Source organism: Microcaecilia unicolor, chromosome 1, assembly GCF_901765095.1.
Source record: "Microcaecilia unicolor chromosome 1, aMicUni1.1, whole genome shotgun sequence".
In the NCBI taxonomy this organism is placed as follows: Eukaryota; Metazoa; Chordata; class Amphibia; order Gymnophiona; family Siphonopidae; genus Microcaecilia; species Microcaecilia unicolor.
This window is the reverse complement of record NC_044031.1, coordinates 621,283,548-621,306,160: the sequence shown is the minus strand read 5'-3', so window position 1 is coordinate 621,306,160 and position 22,613 is coordinate 621,283,548. Positions and strand designations below refer to the sequence as shown.

The 22,613-nt window shown below is 45.4% G+C and overlaps 1 protein-coding gene across 1 annotated transcript in view; it reads right to left on the bottom strand.

Moving 5' to 3' along the window:
- Positions 1 to 22,613, bottom strand: part of PLEC (plectin) — a 285,737-nt gene that overhangs the window by 44,720 nt on the left and 218,404 nt on the right. Inside the window, 13 exon segments of the mRNA XM_030220355.1 lie at positions 1,813 to 1,991; positions 2,892 to 3,049; positions 8,179 to 8,287; positions 8,289 to 8,363; positions 11,077 to 11,203; positions 12,157 to 12,311; positions 16,350 to 16,502; positions 16,716 to 16,841; positions 17,451 to 17,546; positions 18,276 to 18,380; positions 19,844 to 20,005; positions 20,446 to 20,523; positions 21,456 to 21,762. Of these exon segments, the coding sequence (XP_030076215.1) occupies positions 1,813 to 1,991; positions 2,892 to 3,049; positions 8,179 to 8,287; positions 8,289 to 8,363; positions 11,077 to 11,203; positions 12,157 to 12,311; positions 16,350 to 16,502; positions 16,716 to 16,841; positions 17,451 to 17,546; positions 18,276 to 18,380; positions 19,844 to 20,005; positions 20,446 to 20,523; positions 21,456 to 21,762 (1,830 nt within the window).

Here is a 22,613-nt window from a genome sequence, read left to right as displayed (position 1 = left end):
TTGGCCTGAAAGCTGACTGCCAGAATGGCCACAGCACCACTTTCCCTCGTGGAAAAAAGTAGGCCGGGGGTGGGGACAGATTTTGGAAGGCAGGGTTTCTATTAACCCAAGAAAAATATTCTAAAAATTGCCCCTAGAGGGTTTTAATTTAACAGTAATATCTCTCCAACAAAAATGAAGACTACCTAAAAACCTATGACAGCTATCTTACCTGTCTTAACTTAAATACTTAAGTACATAAGTAATGCCATACTGGGACAGACCGAAGGTTCATCAAGCCCAGCATCCTGTTTCCAACAGTGGCCAATCCAGGTCACAAGTACCTGGCAAGATCTCAAAAAAGTACAATACATTTTATGCTACTTATCCTAGAAATAAGCAGTGGATTTTCTCCATTTTAATAATGGTCTATCTATGGATTTTTCCTTTAAGAAGAATCCAAACCTTTTTTAAACCCGCTAACTACATTCTCTGGCAACGAATTCCAGAGTTTAATTACATGTCGAGTGAAGAAAACTTTTCTCTAATTCGTTTTAAATGTACTACTTTGTAGCTTCATTGCATGCCCTCTAGTCCTAGTATTTTTGGAAAGAGTAAACAAGCGATTCATGTCTACCCGTTCCACTCATTATTTTATAGACCTCTATCATATCTCCCCTCAGCCGTCTTTTCTCCAAGCTGAAGAGCCCTAGCCGCTCCAGCCTTTCCTCATAAAGGTCGTCCCATCCCCTTTATAATTTTTGTCACCTTTTCTGTAACTTTTCTAGTTTTTCTAATTCCACTATGAGGCTTATTTTCAAAGCACTTAGCCTCCCAAAGTTCCATAGAAACCTATGGAACTTAGCCTCCCAAAGTGCTTTGAAAATATGCCTCTCTGTCTTTTTTGAGATGCGATGACCAGAAATGAACAAAATATACGAGGTGCGGTCGCACCATGGAGCGATACAAAGGCATTATAACTTCCTCATTTTTGTTTTCCAGTCCTTTCCTAATAATACCTAACATTTTATTTGCTTTCTTAGCCACCACCGCACACTGAGCAGAGGGTTTCAGCGTATCATCAATGATGAAGCCTAGATCCCTTTCCTGGTCGGTGACTCCTAATGTGGATCTTTGCATTACGTAGCTATAATTCTGGTTCCCCTTTTCCATATGCATAACTTTGCACTTGATCACATTAAACGTCATCTGCCATTTGGATGCCCAGTCTCCCAGTCTTGTAAGGTTCTCTTGTAATTTTTCACAATCCTCTTGCGATTTTACAACTTTGAATAACTTTGTGTGTGTCGTCAGGAAATTTGATTACCTCACTAGTTACTCACATCTCGAGATCATTTATAAATATGTTAAAAAGCAGCGGTCCCAGTACAGATCCCTGAGGAACTCCACTATCTACCCTTCTCCATTGAAAATACTGACCATTTAACCCTACTCTCTGTTTTCTGTCTTTTAACCAATTTTTAATCCACAATAGGACACTACCTCCTATGCCATGACTTTCCAATTTCCTCTGGAGTATTTCATGAGGTACTTTGTCAAGCGCCTTTTGAGAATCCAGATACATACTATCGACCGGCTCACCTTTATCCATATGTTTGTTCACCCCTTCAAAGAAATGTAATAGATTGGTGAGGCAAGATTTCCCTTCACTAAATAGGGGAGAGACCACAGCCCTGACATATGCAGGTAGAAGAGAAACAGTAGCCCTGACTTATACAGATAGACGAGAGACCGTAGCCCTGACTTATACAGGTAGAAGAGAGACCGTAGCCCTGACTTATGCAGGTAGAAGGAGCATGTACTCTGACTTACTTCTCTAGGTAGATGGTGGAAAGGCTGTAGACCTGGTCCATTTTTTGCAGGGTGATCTCATGTTCAGTGCGTAGTAAGGGGGTGGATGTGGACTGCTCCTTCTGAGCCAAAACCTTCTGTGTCTTCTCACTGACCTTATCCAGGTTTTTCTTGATGCCCTCCAGTTCAAAGTGGATTTGCTGTTTAGGAATGAAAACCGATAGAAGAGGAAGGCAGAAAAGAGACACAAGAAAAGGAAGGGGAACAAAGGCAGAAAAGAGAGAAAGATCAGAATTCAAGCAAATCTCTCGCTAGTGTCTACTGCTTCAGGGGTATGTCTCAGTGAGACTGTCTTTAAGAAAGAGACACTCAGGAAAAGGAAGCTATGAATATGAGCAGAGGGAAAGGGTGTATGTATTGGTGGGAGGGCTCACTTACTGCTCCAACAGGATGACAGCAAATTGTGAGGTTATACTTGTTTGGGGGTGGGTATCTCATTTACTGATCCGCTGTGAGCAGTGTGAGGGGTGTATTTATTGGTGTGTGTTGGGGGGGGGGGGCTCACCTGCTGCTCCCTGATCTGCCAGCAGCAGTGTAAGGGTATATTTGGGGGGGGGGGGCTCATCTGCTGCTCTCATTGGCTGAGAGCAGAGAGTACGGGTGCATTTATTGGGGGGGGAGGCTCAACTGCTGCTCTGATTGGCTGAGTGTACGGTGTATTTATTGGGGGGGGCTCACCTGCTGCTCTGATTGGCTGAGAGCAGAGTGTACAGGTGTATTTATTGGGGGAAGAGGCTCACCTGCTGCTCTGATTGGCTGAGTATACAGGTGTATTTATTGGGGGGGGCTCACCTGCTGCTCTGACTGGCTGAGAGCAGAGTGTACGGGTGTATTTATTGGGGGGGGAGAGGCTCACTTGCTGCTCACTGATCCGCCAATAGCAGTATGAGGGTGTATTTTTTGGGGTGGGGACTCATTTACTGCTCTGATCTGCTGTGAGCAGAGTGTGAAGATGCATTTATGGGGTGGGGGGATCTCATCTGCTTCTCTGATTGGCTGATAACAGAGTTTGAGGGTGTACTTATTGAGGGAGGGCTCACCTGCTGCTCGCTGATCCTCTGTGAGCACTCCTTGATGGGATCTTTCTCCATGGGTGACCGGATCTTGTGGATGGTGCGGGACTCACAACCCTCCAGCTGTAGTCGGATGTCCTTCAGCTGTGAGATGTAGTTCTTACAGGTCACCTCATCCTGTTCCCCTGCAAGTCAAAATCAAAGTACATTCTTATTGTCACAGTCGAGTGTTGTCCATAAATCTAACTTACTTGTCTGTACCTGTCTGGAGCTTACACAACTAAGTGGACATGCATCTACAGTATGGGTTAAACAAGGAAGTATCTAGGATGAAGTGGCAGCGGGCAATAGACTCAATTATGGACAATGTGAAGCCCATGTAATAAGGTGTGCTATCCTTTAATGCAATAGTTTACTGCGCTAACCTTACGCCTGGAAAATCATCAGTAAAACCAGCATGCTAAAGAGTAGCGTGGTGGGAATGCAAGCCACGTGCAAAAAGGCCAAATTCAAAACTGCCCCAGATGTAAAAAGCTGCACTAAAAGCTGATGCAGTTTTCCACATCCCAGGTAGCACTAAATCTTCTCTACAGTTCAGGGTGGCAGTAAAGTTTCCAGCATGAGAGCAAAAAGGTCGCCTGAGGTGAAGTGCAGAACTTTACTAAGATGACACTTTTCAGCAGACCTCCCTGGTAGCCCAGTGGTCCCTGGATCCCCCCTTTCTATTGCCTTGAGTCAGGAGGTTGGAGCTATGCTCACTCATGCCTGCTTTCAGTGCTGCCATTTTTCAATGCACTGCTAGGGGTCAGCCTGAAATAACAGAAGCACTCCTTTACTTTGAAAGCTGACCCCTTGTGGTGCATCCTAATGTATCACTAGAGGTCTGGCATACCACTGATTTTCAAAGTGGTTATGGAAGAAGATTGCACTGCAGGTAAGTATTATTCATTCATGGGGGTGCCACACCATTGGAGGCTCTCTGGTTGAGGGCTTCTTTGTGCTGGATGTCCTGGTTGGTTATCTTTTTCTTATTACTGTACACTTTTATAAAATCAGTGTTTTTTTTTAGCATTTTCCTAAAGATGGTAAAATATCAGAATAAATAAAATGAAATGACATGACCAAATAGCTTCGGAGTGTCGGGAGAGTCATGAGCTAATTCCTGTTCAGGACTGTACACTGTAAACTGAATACTGAATGGGGCCTGTTTCAGACACTGGCAGGAAAGGATACAGAAAATAACTTCCCACCTGATGCAGAAAACTGCGGAAGTGTGAGCTGCTTTTCTGCCAGTGCATATTTTTTTAACAAATTTGAATGCCACTGCATGGAAAGTAAAACTTTTTTCAGTACAGATGCTAGGAAATTGCACTGAAGCTCAAGGCGCTATTCTAATGCATGGCTTATTATATTGATTTCTGTATGAGAACTGCGTGTGGGACGAGACGTCCTGCGAGATGTTACACCTAAAGAGGGGATTTCTGTAAATAGGTGTCTCCATTTAGGTATTCTGTTGCCGCATGGTGAGAACCTATCCTACAGCATCTAGCATCCAGATTCTGTTATTACATGCATGCAGTTATGACAGCCATGTAGGTGGTGTAATGGTGACTGCTTAAAAGTGGCAAAAGCACACATAACACAGTATTCAGTGAGTGGAAGCACTGCTCCCATGCTCTGCTCATGTGAAAGCCAGTTGTGAAGTGGCTAAATCACTGTGCTGCCAGTGCCACTTACGTAAGTATAGGCAGCACAGCTAGGACTCTTTAGCCTGGAGAAAAGGTGGCTGAGGGGTGATATGATAGAGGTCTACAAAATAATGAGTGGGGTAGAGCGGACAGATGTGAACCATTTGTTTACACTTTCTAACAATAATAGAACCAGGGGACACAAGATGAAATTAGAATGTGGTAGGTTTAAAACAAATCGGAGAAAGCTTTTCTTTACTCAGCGCGTAGTTAGACTCTGGAACTCACTGCCGGAGAAGGTAGTGACGGCAACTGGCATTGCTGAGTTTAAAGGGGGTCTGGGACAGATTCCTGAAGGAAAAGTCCATTGATCATTATTAATTTTCGGTTTTTGCCAGGCTCTTGGGGTCTGGATTGGCCGCTGTCGGATACAGAGTGCTGGGCTTGATGGACCTTTGGTCTTTTCCCAGCGTGGCAGTGTATGTACTTATAATAGTCCGCACATTTATATGCATGTCTGGCGCATAATTGCAGATGATTTGCTGTAGCCCTTTAAAATGGCAACTACATAAGCTGGTGCCAATAGTGTGCACATGTTACAGCTGTGTGCAATTCTGGTTGCCGCATCTCAGAAAAGATATAGTGGAATTAGAAAAGGTTTAAAAAAAAAAAAGAGCGACCAAAATGATAAAGGGGAAGGAACTCCTCCCATATGAGGAAAGGCTAAAGAGGTTAGGGCTCTTCAGGTTGGAGAAGAGACAGCCGAGGGGAGATATGATTGAGATCTACAAAATCCTGAGTGGTGTGGAGCAGGTGGAGGTGAATCAATTTTTCACTCTTTCAAAAAGTACAAAGATTAGAGGACACTCAATTACGTTATATTGAAAAACTTTTAAAAGAAATAGGAGGAAATATTTTTTTCACGTAAAAAGTAGTTAAGCTCTGGAACTCGTTGCCAGAGGATGCAGTAACAGTGGTTAGCGTATCTGGGTTTAAAAAAAAGGTTTGGACAAGTTCCTGGAGGAAAAGTCCATAGTCTGTTAATGAGACAGACATGGGGGAAGCCACTGCTTGCCCTGGGATTGGTAGCATTAGACGTTGCTACTATTTGGGTTTCTGTCAGGTACTTGTGACCTGAATTGGCCACTGCTGGAAGCAGGATACTGGGCTACATGGACCATTGGTCTGACCCAATACGACTATTATGTTCTTAATATTAGCATTTAAGCATGTAATTGAAGCCAATAATTGAAAGTTGTACACACAAATGCTAGGCACTATTCTGTAAGTGGCGTGTGCATGTCATTGTGTCCAAGCGCAAGGAGGCGTACATATGGGCTTGTCATGGGTGTGTGGCACACTTACGCATCTCAGCATATACCAGCCTCACTTTTGGAGCACCAGAGCAGCCTTTGCACTAGTAATTCTAGAATGGCTTGGGCGCACTCAGAAGCTGTTGTAGAATTGGCAATAAGCGTATCCCATTTATAGAATTACCCCTTGAGTGTGTGTATGTACTTTAGTAGGGCTGCATGTTGATTAAAAATTTTAATCGTAATTAATTGCAAAATTAAGGGTATTTTTCCTCCATTGCCCCAGGTAAACAATAAGGGCCTGTATATAATATGTAAACCACTGATTGTAACCACAGAAAGGCAGTATATCACATCCCATCCCTCTTCCCTGGACTGATAATCTCCCTCCTTCCCACCCCCAGATCCAACATCTCTCCCTTTCTCAACCTTCCCTCCCACTCCTCTTCCCCAAGTTCATTTTCTCTCTTTCTATCCTGGGGTCCATTATCTCTCTCTCTCGTCTCTCTCCCTTCCCTTCCCTTCCCTCCAGCCCGTCCCACCTCCTCTGACATCATTTCTTGTTTCTGCATGGGGGGGACAGGTCAGAGGGAAATCTTCGTACCAGGCAGCAGACAGCATTTGTACAATGCTACTGCTGGCTAGGATCAACAAAAGACCACCTTTAAGGTAGGCAGCCGCAGTAGGGTGGGTGATATTGAATCGCAGATGGGGGGGAAGATGTTGGATTGCACCAAGGACAGAGGCTGGGTGTGGAAGAGAGCAGAAGAGATGTTTGGAGTGGACACGAGACACTCCAATGTGATTAGATTTTTTAAAATCGCAATTAATGATTTAATGCATTAATTGCACAGTTAACTGCGACTAAAGTGCAGCCCTGTATTTTAGTAAATTCACACTCGCTGTGCAGCTCCATCCAAACTGTGCCCCTGGTTATACCTACACACAGATCACTTAAAACTAGGTGCAGTCTTCAAGGATACTCACTTTTAACTCATGTGTCCCACTTAGCGATTTTATAACAGTCATTTTCCACATATAAAACATGCTTTACATATAGAAAATTATTTATAATACCCTTGAAAACTGCGGGTACAGAGGATAGCTTTTCCCTGCAAGGCCAGGTACAAAATTTAGATTGTGAGACCTCTAGAGACAGAAAAATTACCTGCATATAATGTGTACAGTACTGTATACATCTAGTAGAGGCGGCTGAGGGGAGATATGATAGAGGTCTATAAAATAATGAGTGTAGTTGAACGGGTAGACGTGAAGCATCTGTTAATGCTTTCCATAAATACTAGGACTAGGGGGCATACGATGAAGCTACAATGTAGTAAATTTAAAATGAATCGGAGAAAATTTTTCTTCACGCAACGTGTAATTAAACTCTGGAATTCGTTGCCAGAGAATGTGGTAAAGGCGGTTAGCTTAGCAGAGTTTTAAAAAGGTTTGGACGGCTTCCTAAAGGAAAAGTCCATAGACCGTTATTAAATGGACTTGGAGAAAATCCAGTATTTCTGGGATAAGCAGTATAAAATGTTTTGTATTTTTTGGGGATCTTGCCAGGTATTTGTGATCTGGATTGGCCACTGTTGGAAAACAGGATGCTGGGCTTGATGGACCTTTGGTCTTTCCCAGTATGGCAAATACTTATGTACTTATGAAAAGGAAAGGGAATGAACCTCCCTATGGAGGTGGGGGAGTTGTGGGCCATGGTGGATTGGGGAGAAGCCACCTGCATGGAAGACATTTTGTGCTATGGTTGATGGGGGAAGAAACTATGCATAGGGGTGGAGGAAGAAGCTCCTTTGGGGGACAAGGGGTGTTATGACCTTGATGCATGGGGGAAGGAGCCCCCTGCAGAGGGAAGGAATCACAGACTATGGCAGACAGGGATGAACCTCCCTGCACAGGAGTTATAAGCTATAATGGGAAGGGAATTAAACCATTGTGGGGGACAGAGGAAGTTTTGGACCATAGTGGGTGTGGGGAGAAACCTATGCAAGGAGGAGGAGTCACAGACCATGGCAAGCAGAGGATGAAGCTCCTGTAAGGGAAAAAGGTGGCAGGCCATGGCATGCAGGGATGAAGACGCTCATAGGAAAGGAGTTGTGGGGTTGTGATGGGAAGTAGATGAGCTCCCTATAGCAAGGTGGGGAGAGCTGTGGCTATGGTGAGTGGGGGAATAAGCTCCCTCAGGGAAGGAGTTTGTGGATCATAATGGGAAGTGGATGAAACTCCCTGTGAAGGGTAAGGGGAGTTTGTGGGCTATGGAGGGCAGGAGAGAAGGAGGGGAGTTGCAGGCCTTACCTTTCTCCTGGGTGCGCAGCAGCTGTTCATATTTCTGGATACAGTTGTTGTACTCGCGCTCCATTTGCATGCGATCATCAGCAGGAAGTTCTCGGAGTCCTGGGAGGTCTTCTCATGAACTCCTGGTAATGCGTCTCCAGATTCCGCAGTGCCTGCTTGTAATCCTCAGGCTTCATAGTGCGGAACTGTGGGGATAGATGACAGCCATAAATGCACCAGAGCCAGGCTCTTCCAAAACCCATCCCACACCCATCATTACAGCACCAGTGGCGAACAGAAAAGCAGGTTGAACAGGACAAACATTTTACAAAATATTCAATTGTGCAGTTCTTCAGAGCGCTTCAACACTGAAAGATATTTGATGTCAATATACCTTACCTGAGTCAGATATTTTCTTTTATTTACAGGTTAAGCACTATCAGGCTTATTTTCGAACGAGAAGGGCACCCATCTTTCGAAACAAATCGCAAGATGGGCGTCCTTCTCACAGGGTCACCCAAATCGGCATAATCAAAAGCCGATTTTGGGCGACCCTCAACTGCTTTCCGTTGCGGGGACGACCAAAGCTCCTGGGGGCGTGTCTGAAGCATAGCGAAGGCGGGACTGGGGGGTGCTTAACACATGGGCGTCCTCGGCCGATAATGGAAAAAGAAGGGCGCCCTGACGAACACTTGGACGACTTTACTTGGTCCTTTTTTTTTTACGACCAAGCCACCAAATGTGCTCTAAATGACCAGATGACCCACCGGAGGGAATTGGGGATGACCTCCCCTTCTCCCCCAGTGGTCACTAACCCCCTCCCACCCTAAAAAAAATGTTTTTAAATATTTTTTCCAGCCTCTATGCCAGCCTCAAATATCATACCAGCTCCATGACAGCCTATGCAGGTCCCTGGAGCAGTTTAGTGGGTACTGCACTGCACTACACTTGTGGTGGTAAATGTGAGCCCTCCAAAACCCACCACAAACCCACTGTACCCACATCTGGGTGCCCCCTTCACTCGCAAGGGCTATGGTAGTGGTGTACAGTTGTGGGGAGTGGGTTTTGGGGGGGTCTGGGGGGCTCAGCAAACAAGGTCAGGGAGCTCTGTACCTAGGAGCTTTTTCTAAAGTCCACTGCAGTGCCCCCTAGGGTGCCCGGTTGGTGTCCTGGCATGTGAGGGGGACCAGTGAACCACAATGGTGTTTGCTGGGACTGAGTAATAGACGTGGTTTAAAGTGGCAGCGCCATCTTAGAGGATGTGTTTGACAGCTGCTAAAAGTATTATTGCAAGTCATTGGAAACAAGTCAGTGGGACCTACTGAATTTTGAAATTATCAGTGATTAGAGAAATGGAACAACTCACGGATAAGAGATCTTTGGACTAATTTTCAGGCTTATTTTCAAAAGAGAAGGACGCCCATCTTTTGACACAAATCAGAAGATGGGTGTCCTTCTCACAAGGTCGCCAAAATTGGCACAATCGAAAGCCGATTTTGGGCGTCCCCAACTGCTTTCTGTCACAGGGACGACCAAAGTTCCCAGGGGCATGTCGGAGGTGTAGCGAAGGTGGGACTTGGGCGTGCCTAACACATGGGCGTCCTCGACCCATAATCGAAAAAAGAAGGGCGTTCATGACGAGCACTTGGACGACTTTACTTGGTCCTTTTTGTGTGACGACCAAGCCACGAAAAGGTGCCCGAACTGATCAGATGACCACCGAAGGGAATCGGAGATGACCTCCCCTTACTCCCTCAGTGGTCACTAACCCTCTCCCACCCTCAAAAAAATTCTTTAAAAATATTTTTTGCCAGCCTCAGGTCCATCGCAGCAGTATGCAGGTCCCTGGAGCAGTTTTAGTGGGTGCAGTGAACTTCAGACAGGTGGACCCTGGTAGTGGTGTACAGTTGTGGGTAGTAGGTTTTGGGGGGGCTCAGAACACACGGTAAGGGAGCTATGCACCTGGGAGCAATTTCTGAAGTCCACTGCAGTGCCCCCTAGGTTGCCCGGTTGGTGTCCTGGCATGTCAGGTGGACCAGTGCACTTTGAATGCTGGCTCCTCCCATGACCAAAGGGCTTGGATTTGGTCATTTCTGAGATGGGCATCCTCAGTTTCCATTATCATCGAAAATCAGAAACGACCAAGTCTAAGGACGACCATCTCTAAGGTCGACCTAAATTGCCCGATTTGGGCGTCCCCGACCGTATTATCGAAACGAAATATGGACGTCCATCTTGTTTCGATAATACGGGTTTCCCCGCCCCTTCACGGTAGAAAAACTTGGGCGTCCCTTTCGATTATCCCCCTCTGTTACTTTAACCCAGAATTCTTAAAGGTTCTGAAGGGATGGGATTAGGGAGGGGGGTGGTTAGTGGGGGGGGGTGTCTAGTTGAGGGATGGGGTATTTAGTACCTTGGATTGCACTTTTGTTACGATCATAGGAGCCAACTTTTCAAAATTATTGGGGGTGCTAAACACAATGAAAATAATCCCTCCCTGGACACATACAAGGAACTTTCTTAATATTGGGGGTGCTCAAGCACCCACAGAGTCGGCTCCAATGGTTACGATTACAAGTGTACTTTGTGTGGCTTGAAGTTTTCATATGATAATTTGTACTGGATGCATTATGTTGAAATTCCTTGGTTTTTCAAGAAAGATTTAATGTAAAAAAAAATAGAAAGATAATAGATGCCTCTTACTGTGTAAGACCTTGACTGCATAGGTTTGGTCCATCTCACAGTCCTCACCACAAACCTACAAGCAGTGCCAGGCTTATACAGTAAGTGGCACAGAAGTGAACGCTTCTTAAGGCCTGTAGTAGACAGAGTTTCTGCTCTAAGAGTCCCACAGGCTCTTTTCAATATTTGCAGGAGAGCTCAGCTATATGCTAGAGACGATGTGTACCCCGTGCTCACCATGATAAGGGACCAGGACTGGATCTGCTGGATATCTCGGATCAGGTACTGCCAGGACAGCAAGCTTTTCATGTCCACGTGCAGACGGTGCCAAACTGTCAACAGCATCTGGTGATTGCTATCCAACCTATGAAGCAGAGAGGAAATCACAAATCAATCCACTGGTTCCAGGATCTGGTAATCAGACAACCAGAGATACAAATATGCAAAGAGGAGTAGCCTAATAGTTAAGAGTAGTGGGCTGAGAACCAGGGGAGCCCAGTTCAAATCCCACTGCAGCTGTCTGTGATCCTGGGCAAGTCACTTAACCCTCCACTGCCCCAGGTACACAGTAAGTACCTGAACATAATAATATTTTGAATTTTGTATAATTCTGTGCTTGTTCCTGTTTTACTGATTCTTTTATTGTAAATGTTGACTTGTGATCTGCCTAGTTGTAGAAATGTTTAAATAAATAAATGTAAACCGATATGACTGTAAAAATCCCATCCCCTTTCCTTTTCCCCTTAAGAGTTTATCTAATAAAATTTATGCATAATTGAGGATTCTTCCCAGCACACACATGCACACCAAGTAAGTGATCTTTTGTGAGGTCTGCAGTCTTACTGCCACTATCCAACCAGGCAGCAGTGCTGAATTTAGAGACTGTGCAATTACTGAACCAGCACTATCCATTAACATATCAATTATCCCTTAATAGCAGAGCAGCATCACTATACAGGTAATTTTTTAGCCCACATTTACCCTGTCTCAAACCTGTCCCTTCTTATACAGATGGTATCAGGCCATTCAGTTAGATATTTGGCCTACTGCAGTCTCTATAAGTGTTTTAAATGTATGGATAATGATGTTGTATGTTCCATGGCTGCCGATAAATGTATAACTTCTTTTGTACATGACCATAATTTATTCATCCAGTGGCTGGAAAACTTTTAAGAAAACATTTCTGCAGTTAGCACTTGCTGCCGAATGTCAGCTGCTGTATGTCTGTGTGTGTGGGTGTATTGTGTTTTTATGTAACTGTAGGACTGTGTGTGTGTATGCATATGATCGAGTGTATATTGGGTGCAGGCCTCTTACCTGTTGACGGCATCCAGAGCTTCCTTGTTCGGAGGGGGGATGAGAAAGCAGACAGAGGGGACCACTGACTCACTCCCTGAGGCATTTAGCACCTTCCACTTATAAGGCTGAGAGTTGTTGAGCAGCACACACTCATCTCCCTTGTGTACTGTGATCTGGAAGAAGCAGAGGAAGCTTTAAGCACCGCTTGTACACACACACACTACTACTAATAGCATTTATATAGCGCTACCAGACGCACGCAGCGCTGTACTTTTCTTCCTTGTGTACTATGATTTGCAAGAAGCACAGGCAGCTTTCAGCTCTGCTGATACACACACACATATATACACAGACACAAACACACATAGAAAAGCAGAAACATGACAGAGACTCAAACATGAAGGCACAGACACACCAAAACATGTGGACATGCAATACCCACAATCATATACAAATATTACCTGGACTAACATATGACCCAGATATATCAAACATCAACACTCGCCTGCCTTCATACTACAGAAATGCACAAAACCAGATTCAGGCAAACGCAGGACCGTGCGGGACCTCCAAACATGCAAACATATTCACCCTTGTGCACAACTCATATGAACACATGTATCACAGTTCAAAGAGAAGTGACCAAAATGATAAAGGAGATGGAACTGCTCTCATATGAGAAAAGGCTAAAGAGGTTAGGGCTCTTCGGCTTGGAAAAGAGATGGCTGAGGGGGGGGATATGACTGAGGTCTATAAAATATTGAGTGGTGTAGAACAGGTAGAAGTAAATCAATTTTTTACTCTAAAACGTATCTGATAGCCTGGGTATCTGACCCCACCTTGGGAACACCAGGCTGCATCCTCAGACAGTTCAGTGGGAACCTGCCCCTTTTCCCCAACTGGCTAACAGACCCCCAAGGACCTCCTCATAGTCTGTGCCCTGTGCTGATGTGGGGATTCCAGGAGTGCAGGGATGAATTCAAAGAAACATCAGGTGCTAAGGTAATCAGAATGACTCATATCCTCCCTCCTCTCCTTTCCTAATCTCCAGTTCATTTCTGGACTGGTGCTGCAGCCAAGCGGTTAAACATGTCAGGATCCAGTTTCACCTTATCACTCCCTGGCTGACTTTCAGGTAGTCACTTAAACCTCCCTGCGCTCACAAGGGCAGAGACCACGAAACCTAACATTTCATAGAAAAGAATGATATAATGATACCAATTGTGTATGTCCCTCTCTTTCCTGCCAGAGACTCTGGAACATTACATGACCTTACATTACAAGAGTACTTATAGAACGCTAACTCTCCAATGAGGATTTGAAGCGGAATATAAAAAAAAAACTGATAAAATCATCAGGAAGATTACAAACCTGCTTATAATCGAATGAGAAAAACGCCCAAGTTCCGACCTAAATCGGGAGATGGACGTTTATCTCACAAAAACGAATAAAGCGGTATAATCGAAAGCCGATTTTTGGACGTTTTCAACTGCAATCCGTCGCGGATGCGGACAAAGTTGATGGGGGCGTGTCAGAGGTGTGGCGAAGGCGGAACTGGGGCGTGGTTATCTGCCGAACAGAGATGGGCGCATTTCACCGATAATGGGAAAAAAGTATGCGTTTTTTAGCTAGAATTTAGGACACTTTTCCTGGACCCTGTTTTTTTCACGAATAAGGCCCCAAAAAGTGCCCTAAATGACCACTGGAGGGAATCGGGGATGACCTCCCCTGACTCCCCCAGTGGTCACTAACCCCCTCCCACCACAAAAAATGAAGTTTCTCAACTTTTTATTTTCACCCTCAAATGTCATACCCAGCTCCCTGACAGCAGTATGCAGGTCACTGGAGGAGTTGTTAGGGGGTGCAGTGGACTTCAGGCAGGTGGACCCAGGCCCATCCCCCCTACCTGTTACAATTGTGCTGCTTAATGCTTATTAGTCGTCCAACCCCCCCAAACCCATTGTACCCACATGTAGGTGCCCCCCTTCACCCCTTAGGGCTATAGTAATGGTGTAGACTTGTGGGCAGTGGGTTTTGAGGGGGATTTGGGGGGCTCAACACACAAGGGAAGGGTGCTATGCACCTGGGAGCTCTTTTACCTTTTTGTTTGGTTTTGTAAAAGTGCCCCCTAGGGTGCCCGGTTGATGTCCTGGCATGTGAGGGGGACCAGTGCACTATGAATCCTGGCCCCTCCCACGAACAAATGCCTTGGATTTATTCGTTTTTGAGCTGGGCGCTTTCATTTTCCATTATCGCTGAAAAACAAAAACGCCCAGCTCACACATTGTTGAATAAAACATGGGCGTCTATTTTTTCCCAAAATACGGTTCGGTCCGCCCCTTCACGGACCCGTTCTTGGAGATAAACGCCCATGGAGATAGGCGTTTTCGTTCAATTATGCCCCTCAAAGTGACATTAACAAACAAAATCTAATTGTGTAAAAATAAACAAGCAACGAAAGAGTTAATAAATGACAATGGCAGTTGAACTTTAGTTATATAGAAGTAAATAAATAGGTCTTCAAGGCCTTACGAAAGCTAAAAAAAAGGTTGTATCATACTGAGACCAACAGGAAGACCCATTCCAAACACAAACTGCTAAATAAAAAAATGAGTGAGAAAATAAAGCCTTAAATCTAATTTGAGCTACAGAACGAAAAGCTAGGATCACTGAATTACAAGTACGAGACCTGGTATTCAATAACATATTAAAAAACCAAACCATGAAAGATCTGTTGCACCAATTCCATATAAAGGTCCTGTTTGGGTTGTTTCTCTTACAGTCCTGCTCTGATCTGCTGTAAGAGTCTTCTGCAGGCAGGTGCCAGTATAACAGCTACTCCAGCATCCCAAGATCCTGGATCCTAGGGGAAAGGTCATCCAGAAGAAATGGGACTAGCAGGAGCAGAGGGGCACAGGGGAAATGATAAGAGACAAGCCTCCCAAAATGCAGCAGTGCCCATGAGATCTGTGGTAAATATCAGAATTCCCTAGATCTTCAGTATATGCACCCTGGAGGTAAGGGGAGATATGATAGAGACATGCAAATACACCAACACAAAAGAAAGTGGAAAAGAAACCAACTTCAAGAGATCAGTCCAAACACCAGGGTAAGATGCTCCCAAATCAAAACTTTATTTGGACCCTACACGGTCCGTGTTTCGGCTTTAGATGAAGGTTTTCTAAAGCCAAAACACAGACCGTGTAGGGTCCAAATAAAGATTTGATTTTGATTTGGGAGCATCTTACCCTGGTGTTTGGACTGATCTCTTGAAGTTGGTTTCTTTTCCACTTTCTTTTGTGTTGTTGTATTTTTTTGTGGAAATTGTGAACCCCTTTTGTTTTTTAGAGATATACAAATACCTCCAAAGCAGAAATGTACAGGAGGTGAGCCTTTTATAATTGAAAAGAAGCTCTGAAGTGTGGGGCATAGCATGAAGGTGAAAGGGGACAGATTCAGGAGTAACCTGAGGAAATATTTCTTCACGGAAAGGGTGGTGGATGCGTATAATGGAGATGGTAGAGATGAGGACTGGATCTGAGTTTGAGAAAGCATGGGGCAAGCGCAGAGGATCTCTAAGGGAGAGGAAGGGACTGTAAAGGGTCAAAGGTAAGGGATTTGATGTACCACCTTCTGTGGTACAACCAAAGCGCGTTACATTTATTATATGCAAGTACTTGTAAAGCTGTGCAAGATGTGTATATGGACAGTCTGGATGAACTGGCATGTTCTGTGTTTCTCTGGCATTCCTAGGACTTTCTCCTTTGAAGACACCTATTTTCTGTTTTATTCTAATAAAAGCTGGTAAATTTTATTACAGCGCCATCTTTTATTTTGAAAGATCTCTATGGTTCAGTTATCCGTGCTGTCTTCATGTTATTTTACTTATTTATAATCGGCCTAATCAGACTTGAAGGGTCACCCTTTAGAATAACTTACAAAATGCATTTCAGAAACAAACACATGCACATGAGGACACTTTCTAAAGGGAGTTTGCCAGGCAAATCTGAGGCTGAACACTGCCCTCCCAAAGCTAGCTGCAGGCAAAAAAGTTCCAGGAGGCTGTCAAAAACAGTACAATATGTTATCGAGATAAAGTAGGAATGAAGTTCAAAAGTAAGAAGGTGGTGTGGCCATGGACAAGACTGACAGAGGAGCCGTACTCATGTCTACCCATGACACAGTCCTATGTGGGCACTGAGGCCACTTACTTCCATCTGCTTATAGTCGCAGACCGCCTGCAGGGGCATCCTTCCCCTCACAGGATGAGCAGCACTACGTGGCTTCAGCTGTACAATGGTTTTGGCACGCTTGGCAAGGGCAGAGAGCTGCCCTTTGTATTCTGTCAGCTGTTCTTTCTCGTCCTACAAAAGAGAGAAGCAGAGAGAAAAGTAAGAGAGACAGAGAATGCCATGGGGTAGACTCAGAGTGAGAGCTGTAAGAGGTGGTATGTCCTGACCCCTCACAATTCTGCATGTAGGTCATGTATAACCAGAGCCTTGCATCCTATAACAAGAACCAAAGAAGAGGCCTTTAACTGAGGAAGAGCAGAAGAGTCAGTGGCATGCACGACTTACGATGCTGTCCTGCAGCAGGTCCTCCAGCCGGGTCACTGTGATGCTCCGGTCACACTGGTACTTCTTCCGCATAGTCTCCTGCATCTTGTTCAGATACTCCTCTGTATCCTTCATGTCTGAGAAAAACTGTGAGGAGCAGCGAGAGAAGCATCAGCACCTTCTCTCCATCACCAAAAACCAAGGACATACATTGGCTCAGCATCCCTGTAGTCTTAAGGGCGCTGTGTGGCTGCCCTTCATAACCAGGATGCACACCTGCTACCAAAACCCCAGAATGCTGTTTGAGTCAGTCTCTCTGCTGTTCTTCATAAACAGGACACATACTATCTACTGGCACCTCAGCAGACTGGAGACATGTTTTCTTTCTCAGCGCCTCGGCACAGTATTAAAGCCACTCTGCTGCCCTTAATACCCCAAGCATGATGTCAGAGCCATCCTTCATAATAAGGACACACACCATCTACTGACACCCCAGCATGGTGTTAGAGACAGCTACTGTGCTGTCCTTCATAATCAGGACATGCTTCCTCTACCAGTACCCCAGCAAGGTGTTGCAGTCACTGTGCTGCTGCCTTTCATAATTAATACGTTTCATCTTTCAGCATGAGCTTAAGTGTGCTGTTCTGCTGAAGGTGGTATCCTTCATAACCAGGACACAGTCCTCTCAGCATCAGTCTGAGCCCTACTACCCACAGTAACCCCTCAGTGCAATTCTTGATCTGTTCTGCTGGTTACCTGGAAGTAGGCAGTGTTCTCTTTCAGATGAGCCTCAATGCAACAACACAGTTGCAGCATCCAGCTCCACTGGGTCTGAAGAGCGGCCTGGAAAGCCTGAAAGACAATAATGCAATAAATATATCTATCTATGTATCACTCATAGAGTACTGAACAGAAATCCACAGGTCCCTAATCTGCTGGACATGAGAATCCACACAGTTGTAATGTCTCTGCCCAGAGGAGGGAATTATAAGATTATGAGAATGGGATGGAGCTGCATGCAGCTAATGAACAGGTCTGAGTTGATCTCTGGATCTGACCAGGTTCAGGTCTTGGCTTAGAAAAAAGAACAGGCCCTGGCTCACAGTGCTAACTAGGCCCAGGCACCAGTTCTAAAGTAAGGAACCTCAATTCTAGTCTAGCTTGCAACACCGGCTCACAGCAATGGCCAAAGCTCACAATTTTAAGCTTTTGTTTTTGTACCTGGAGCAATGGAGGGTTAAGAGACTTGCCCAGGGTCACAAGGAGCTGCAATGGGAATTGAATCCAGTTTCCCAGGTTCTCAGCCCACTGCACTAACCATTAGGCTACTCCTCCACTCCACAGCAAAGACCAGACCCAGGCCCTGGTGCTGGAAGTAGTGAGCAGGCCCAGATACCAGCTAACAGCAATGATCAAGCCCAGACGCTGGCAGTACTGAGTAGTCCCAGACATCAGCTCACAGCAATGAGCAGGCCCATGCTGGCAGTATTGAACAGACCCAATCTGATGAGAATAACTAGGTATGAGCTCACACTTTGTCATTCCTGTGGAGGAAAAGGGTCATATTGGTGAATGTCTCACCTCCACAGTCTGTCTGCCAGGATGATCCTCACGCAGCAGCCTGTCTCCAGATGACTGAATTTCTTTTATTTTCTTCTCCTTCAGTTCCAGTTCTCGCATCAGTCCCTGAGAAAGAAGAGGCAACATCATCAACCAGAGGAGAGAAAGGCCCTTCCACAGAGGAAAGACAGCAGCTTCATCACACACAGAACTGTTGTAAGAGACAGGCCCTGATATAGACAGCAGCTTCATCACAGAAAGACCCATCATAAAAGACAGGCTCTAAGAAAGGTAAGAGACAGCAGCTTTATCACACAGACACATGTGGCAAGAGATAGGCTGTGAGACAGAGAAGATTCTACAGCTTCAACACAATGAGAGACATATAGTAAGTGACAGAAGGGACCCGCCACAATACAGAAGAGAGACTGCAGGTTCATCACAAACAGAACCGTAATAAGAGATTGCAGAGACAGCATAGTAAGACTGCGTAGCAAAAGGCTGTAATTTTCTGCCTCCATGCAGGAGAATTCCAGATATAATATTGAAAGGTACAGACTGCCAACAACTACAGACAAATTTTGAGGCCCTAGACTGCCAGAACTAGCTTTGTGTTGCTATATTATATGCACCAGGAAATTGAAATCTTTGTGTGAGACATCAGCTACTGTGTATATGTGAGTAACGGCTGTGCCCCATTGTTGCATATGGCTGCTGTGCAGGCTGAAAGGAGGCTTGGACACTGGCAAGTATGACTACAGCCAGAGAAAAAGGCAGTGAAGCCCACCATGTAGCCCCCGTAGGAAATGGCTCTGCAGATGCATTTGCCACTTGGGTAGGAAAAGCTGGGATGGTGTAGACTGAGGAGGGAGTCAGAGGGCTTGGATTGGGCTGGGAAGAGGGGGAAGAGAGTGTCCTACTGTTGAGATAGGAACAGAGGTGGCATGTTCTGGAGGTAGGTATGGAGAACAGCATGCCAGGGAAGTACTGGAGGCCTGTACTGGAGAAGGCTTGGAGAATTCTGTAGTCATGATGGAGAAAGGGGGTGGGGTCTGCTGGAGTTCTGATGTGGAGAGGAGGGGAGTATTCTGAGTTTAGGAAGGAGGGGATGGAGCATGCTGGAGAGGGAGGGGGTGGAGCATTCAGGGTATGGGATAGGAGAGTGCCAGCTGGTACAACGGAAAAGGGATGTTTTGGATTGATCGTTACAACTTGGAGTAAGATTTCTGTGAATTGCACAGATGAAATACAAAGCCTCCACATTAGCTCACCTTTCATACTGTGTAATATTTGAGTAGTGTTTTTGCACTCAGTTATATTTATTTTTTTCTTGCTTTGTTTGGTGTGTTTGATTTGGTTTATTTGCAGACACATGCCCTTGCTTCCGCCCACAGATTTTTGTGGGAAGCTGTGGTGCAGGCACCCCTCATGGTCTCAGTGGACACACATATGGCAGGTGGTGTGGTGTCTCCTGGCTTCCAGAATTACACATGTGGCCACTAGACAGACCACCTAAAGCCAGAGCAAGGAAAGCTGCGTGTGGGGCACCGCCAGCCTTAGAGCAGACAACCAACGACAGGGCTGCTTACTGAGTAGTTCTCCTTCTTGGCGGCCATGTTGGTGTTGCGGTCACTCCAGTCAAAGTTCACCTCCTCCTCCTCTTTGTCATTCAGCCACATGAGCTCTTTGGTGGCGGCAGACACAAATGTGTGGAGGCTCTCCAGGTGCCGCAGGCGGGACTTGGAGGAGTTCTAGAAGGAAAGGCGTACTAAGGTCAAAGAAAGCAGAAGGAACCATCCCTACCCCCAAGCAGAGAATGCACAAATGGAACAGAGTATAATTCCCCACCCATCAGCCCCAGGCTCTGTGATGTTCCATCCAGCCTTGAGCAACAACTGAGTATACCTTCCAGTCAAAACACCTCCTAGTAGAGTTCCCAAGACTTCTTTTACCCACAAAAAAGGACTCCCTTTTTAAATGAACAGTAAATAGTGTTTTTAAGTTTATCCAGCCAATAATCAGCCCGTGGGAGGCAGACTGGCTAAGTCCAGTGATCGGCGCTGAGCAGATAAGATCCCCTTGGACCTGCTGGTGTCCAGTTGTCCCTTTGTATTACAGCAACACAAACCCTACTCCATCCCTGTCACACCCCTACTATTGGCCCCAGTGATGGTGTTAAACTCCTCCTTACCAACAGCTTGGCATACTGTAGATCCAGTTTGCCCAGGTAATCTCGATAGGAACTCCGAGAACCCGGTGAGATCTGAGCCTACAAAGACCAAAACCAGAGGAGATATTACCCGAGTCATGACAAGCTCTTATAAAGAAAGCATTCCAACACCTTCCCTAATATTTCTGTAATATACTAGAATTATCCTATCATCACTCATTGTTTCCAGTAGGATTACCCAGTCACTGTAATCTGTCACCAGGATTATCCTGACACCATATGCTGTTCATGTGGGATTATCCTGTCACTGTACACTGTTTCCAGTCAGATTACCATATCACTGGGGATTCCTTGTCACTGTAAGCTATTTCCAGTGCAATTAGTTTATGACTATGCACTGCTTCCAGTGGGATTACCCTGTCACTGAAAATTGCTTTCTGTAGGATTACCCTGTCACTAACACCTGCTTCCGGTGGGAGTAACCAAGCAGTATAAACTCCTTCCTGTGGAGTTACCCTATCACTGCAAACTGCTTCCAATGGGAATACCCAATCACTATACACTGCTTCCTGTGGAATTACCCTATCACTGCAAACTGCTTCCAGTGGGAATACCCAATCATTATACACTGCTTCCAGTGGAATTATCCTATCACTGCAAACTGCTTCCAGTGAAGTTATTCTATCACTGCAAACTGCTTCCAGTGAAAGTACCCAATCACTTTACACTACTTCCTGTGGAATTACCCTATAACTGCAAACTGGTTTAGTGGGATCATCTTATCACTGCACATTTCTTCCTCTAAGATTATCCTGTCATTGCAACTGCTTCCAGTGGAATTATCATTTCACTGAGCACTGCTACTGAAGACAGCTTCCCATGGGATGACCTTACTGGATGCTTCCTTTAGAATTGCCCTATCACTGAATGTTATTTCCTACGAAATTACCCTATCACTGAGTGCTCCTAGCTGGGACATATTAATGAATACAGACACAGCTTGCTGCTTTTCTTCTGAATGGGACTCTTACCTCATCGGCCCGTGCCCGCTCAATCTTCGCACGGAACTCATCAATGGACTGATGGAGTCCACGGTGGCTGCCAAGATGGGACTCCACACTGGGCAGGTCCACTCCCCACTCAGCACTGTTAATGCGCCGCTGGTTCTCTTCCACCCATGATAGCAGCTCCTGTAAGTAGCGAAGGCTTGCATCATCCATCTCTGGCCGTGCCCTCTGAGAGGTAAGAGTCACTTGGGTGATCTGTGGTGACCCGGACTTCAACCGCAAATTATACTCTGTGCGAATGGCCACCAGACGCTCATGGAGCCTGTAAACCCTGTGTGTGGGGGATTACACAGAAAACCTATCAAACATATGACAGTGCACGTCTTCTATGAATGTGCAAATATACAAGGAGAAAACTGCATACATGTGAAATTATAGGCATCCAAAATAGATGTGCATGAAAGAATACAAAAATGGGTTCTCTCACTTTCCATGAACAGATACCTAGGAGGAGGTAACATGGGAAAAATTTGGTCTGATTGTTAATTTTCTTTCTGTGAGTCCAACTAGACCACGGTTGTCCAATCTCGGTCCTCGAGGGCCACAATCCAGTCGGGTTTTCAAGATTTCCCCAATGAGATCTATCTGCATGCACTGCCTCCATTGTATGCAAATAGATCTCATGCATATTCATTGTGGAAATTCTGAAAACTTGACCTGGCGAAGGCCAAGGTTTGACACCCCTGAAGTAGACCAGATAGACTCAACCAGCAGATGGAGACAGATTTGACAGCTGTGAGCTCTGTCCTATAACAGACACTGCGCAGCTCCCAGCTATCCAGTATTTTTGTAACACAGCAAATGTTGAGCAAAGCCCTCTCCCAAACTAAGTTCAGAGATGAACCTACATGAGAGACATCTCAGCCTGACCAGGATACCCACCAAGCTGAATATTCAAACAAGAGACTGCAAGGTGGGCCTCTGGGCTGGAGCAGATGGACCTATGAAAAAAAATTAATGACCATGGGGTAGATATTTAGCTGGTGGCGGTGAGCGTTTTTCTAGCCACCGCCAGTGTTATTCGCAGATATTCAATGCAGGGCCATATCCGGGCACCAACACTGAATATCCAGGCTTATGTGGCCAGCTATCTCTTATGCAGTTAAGTGCGATATTCAGCAC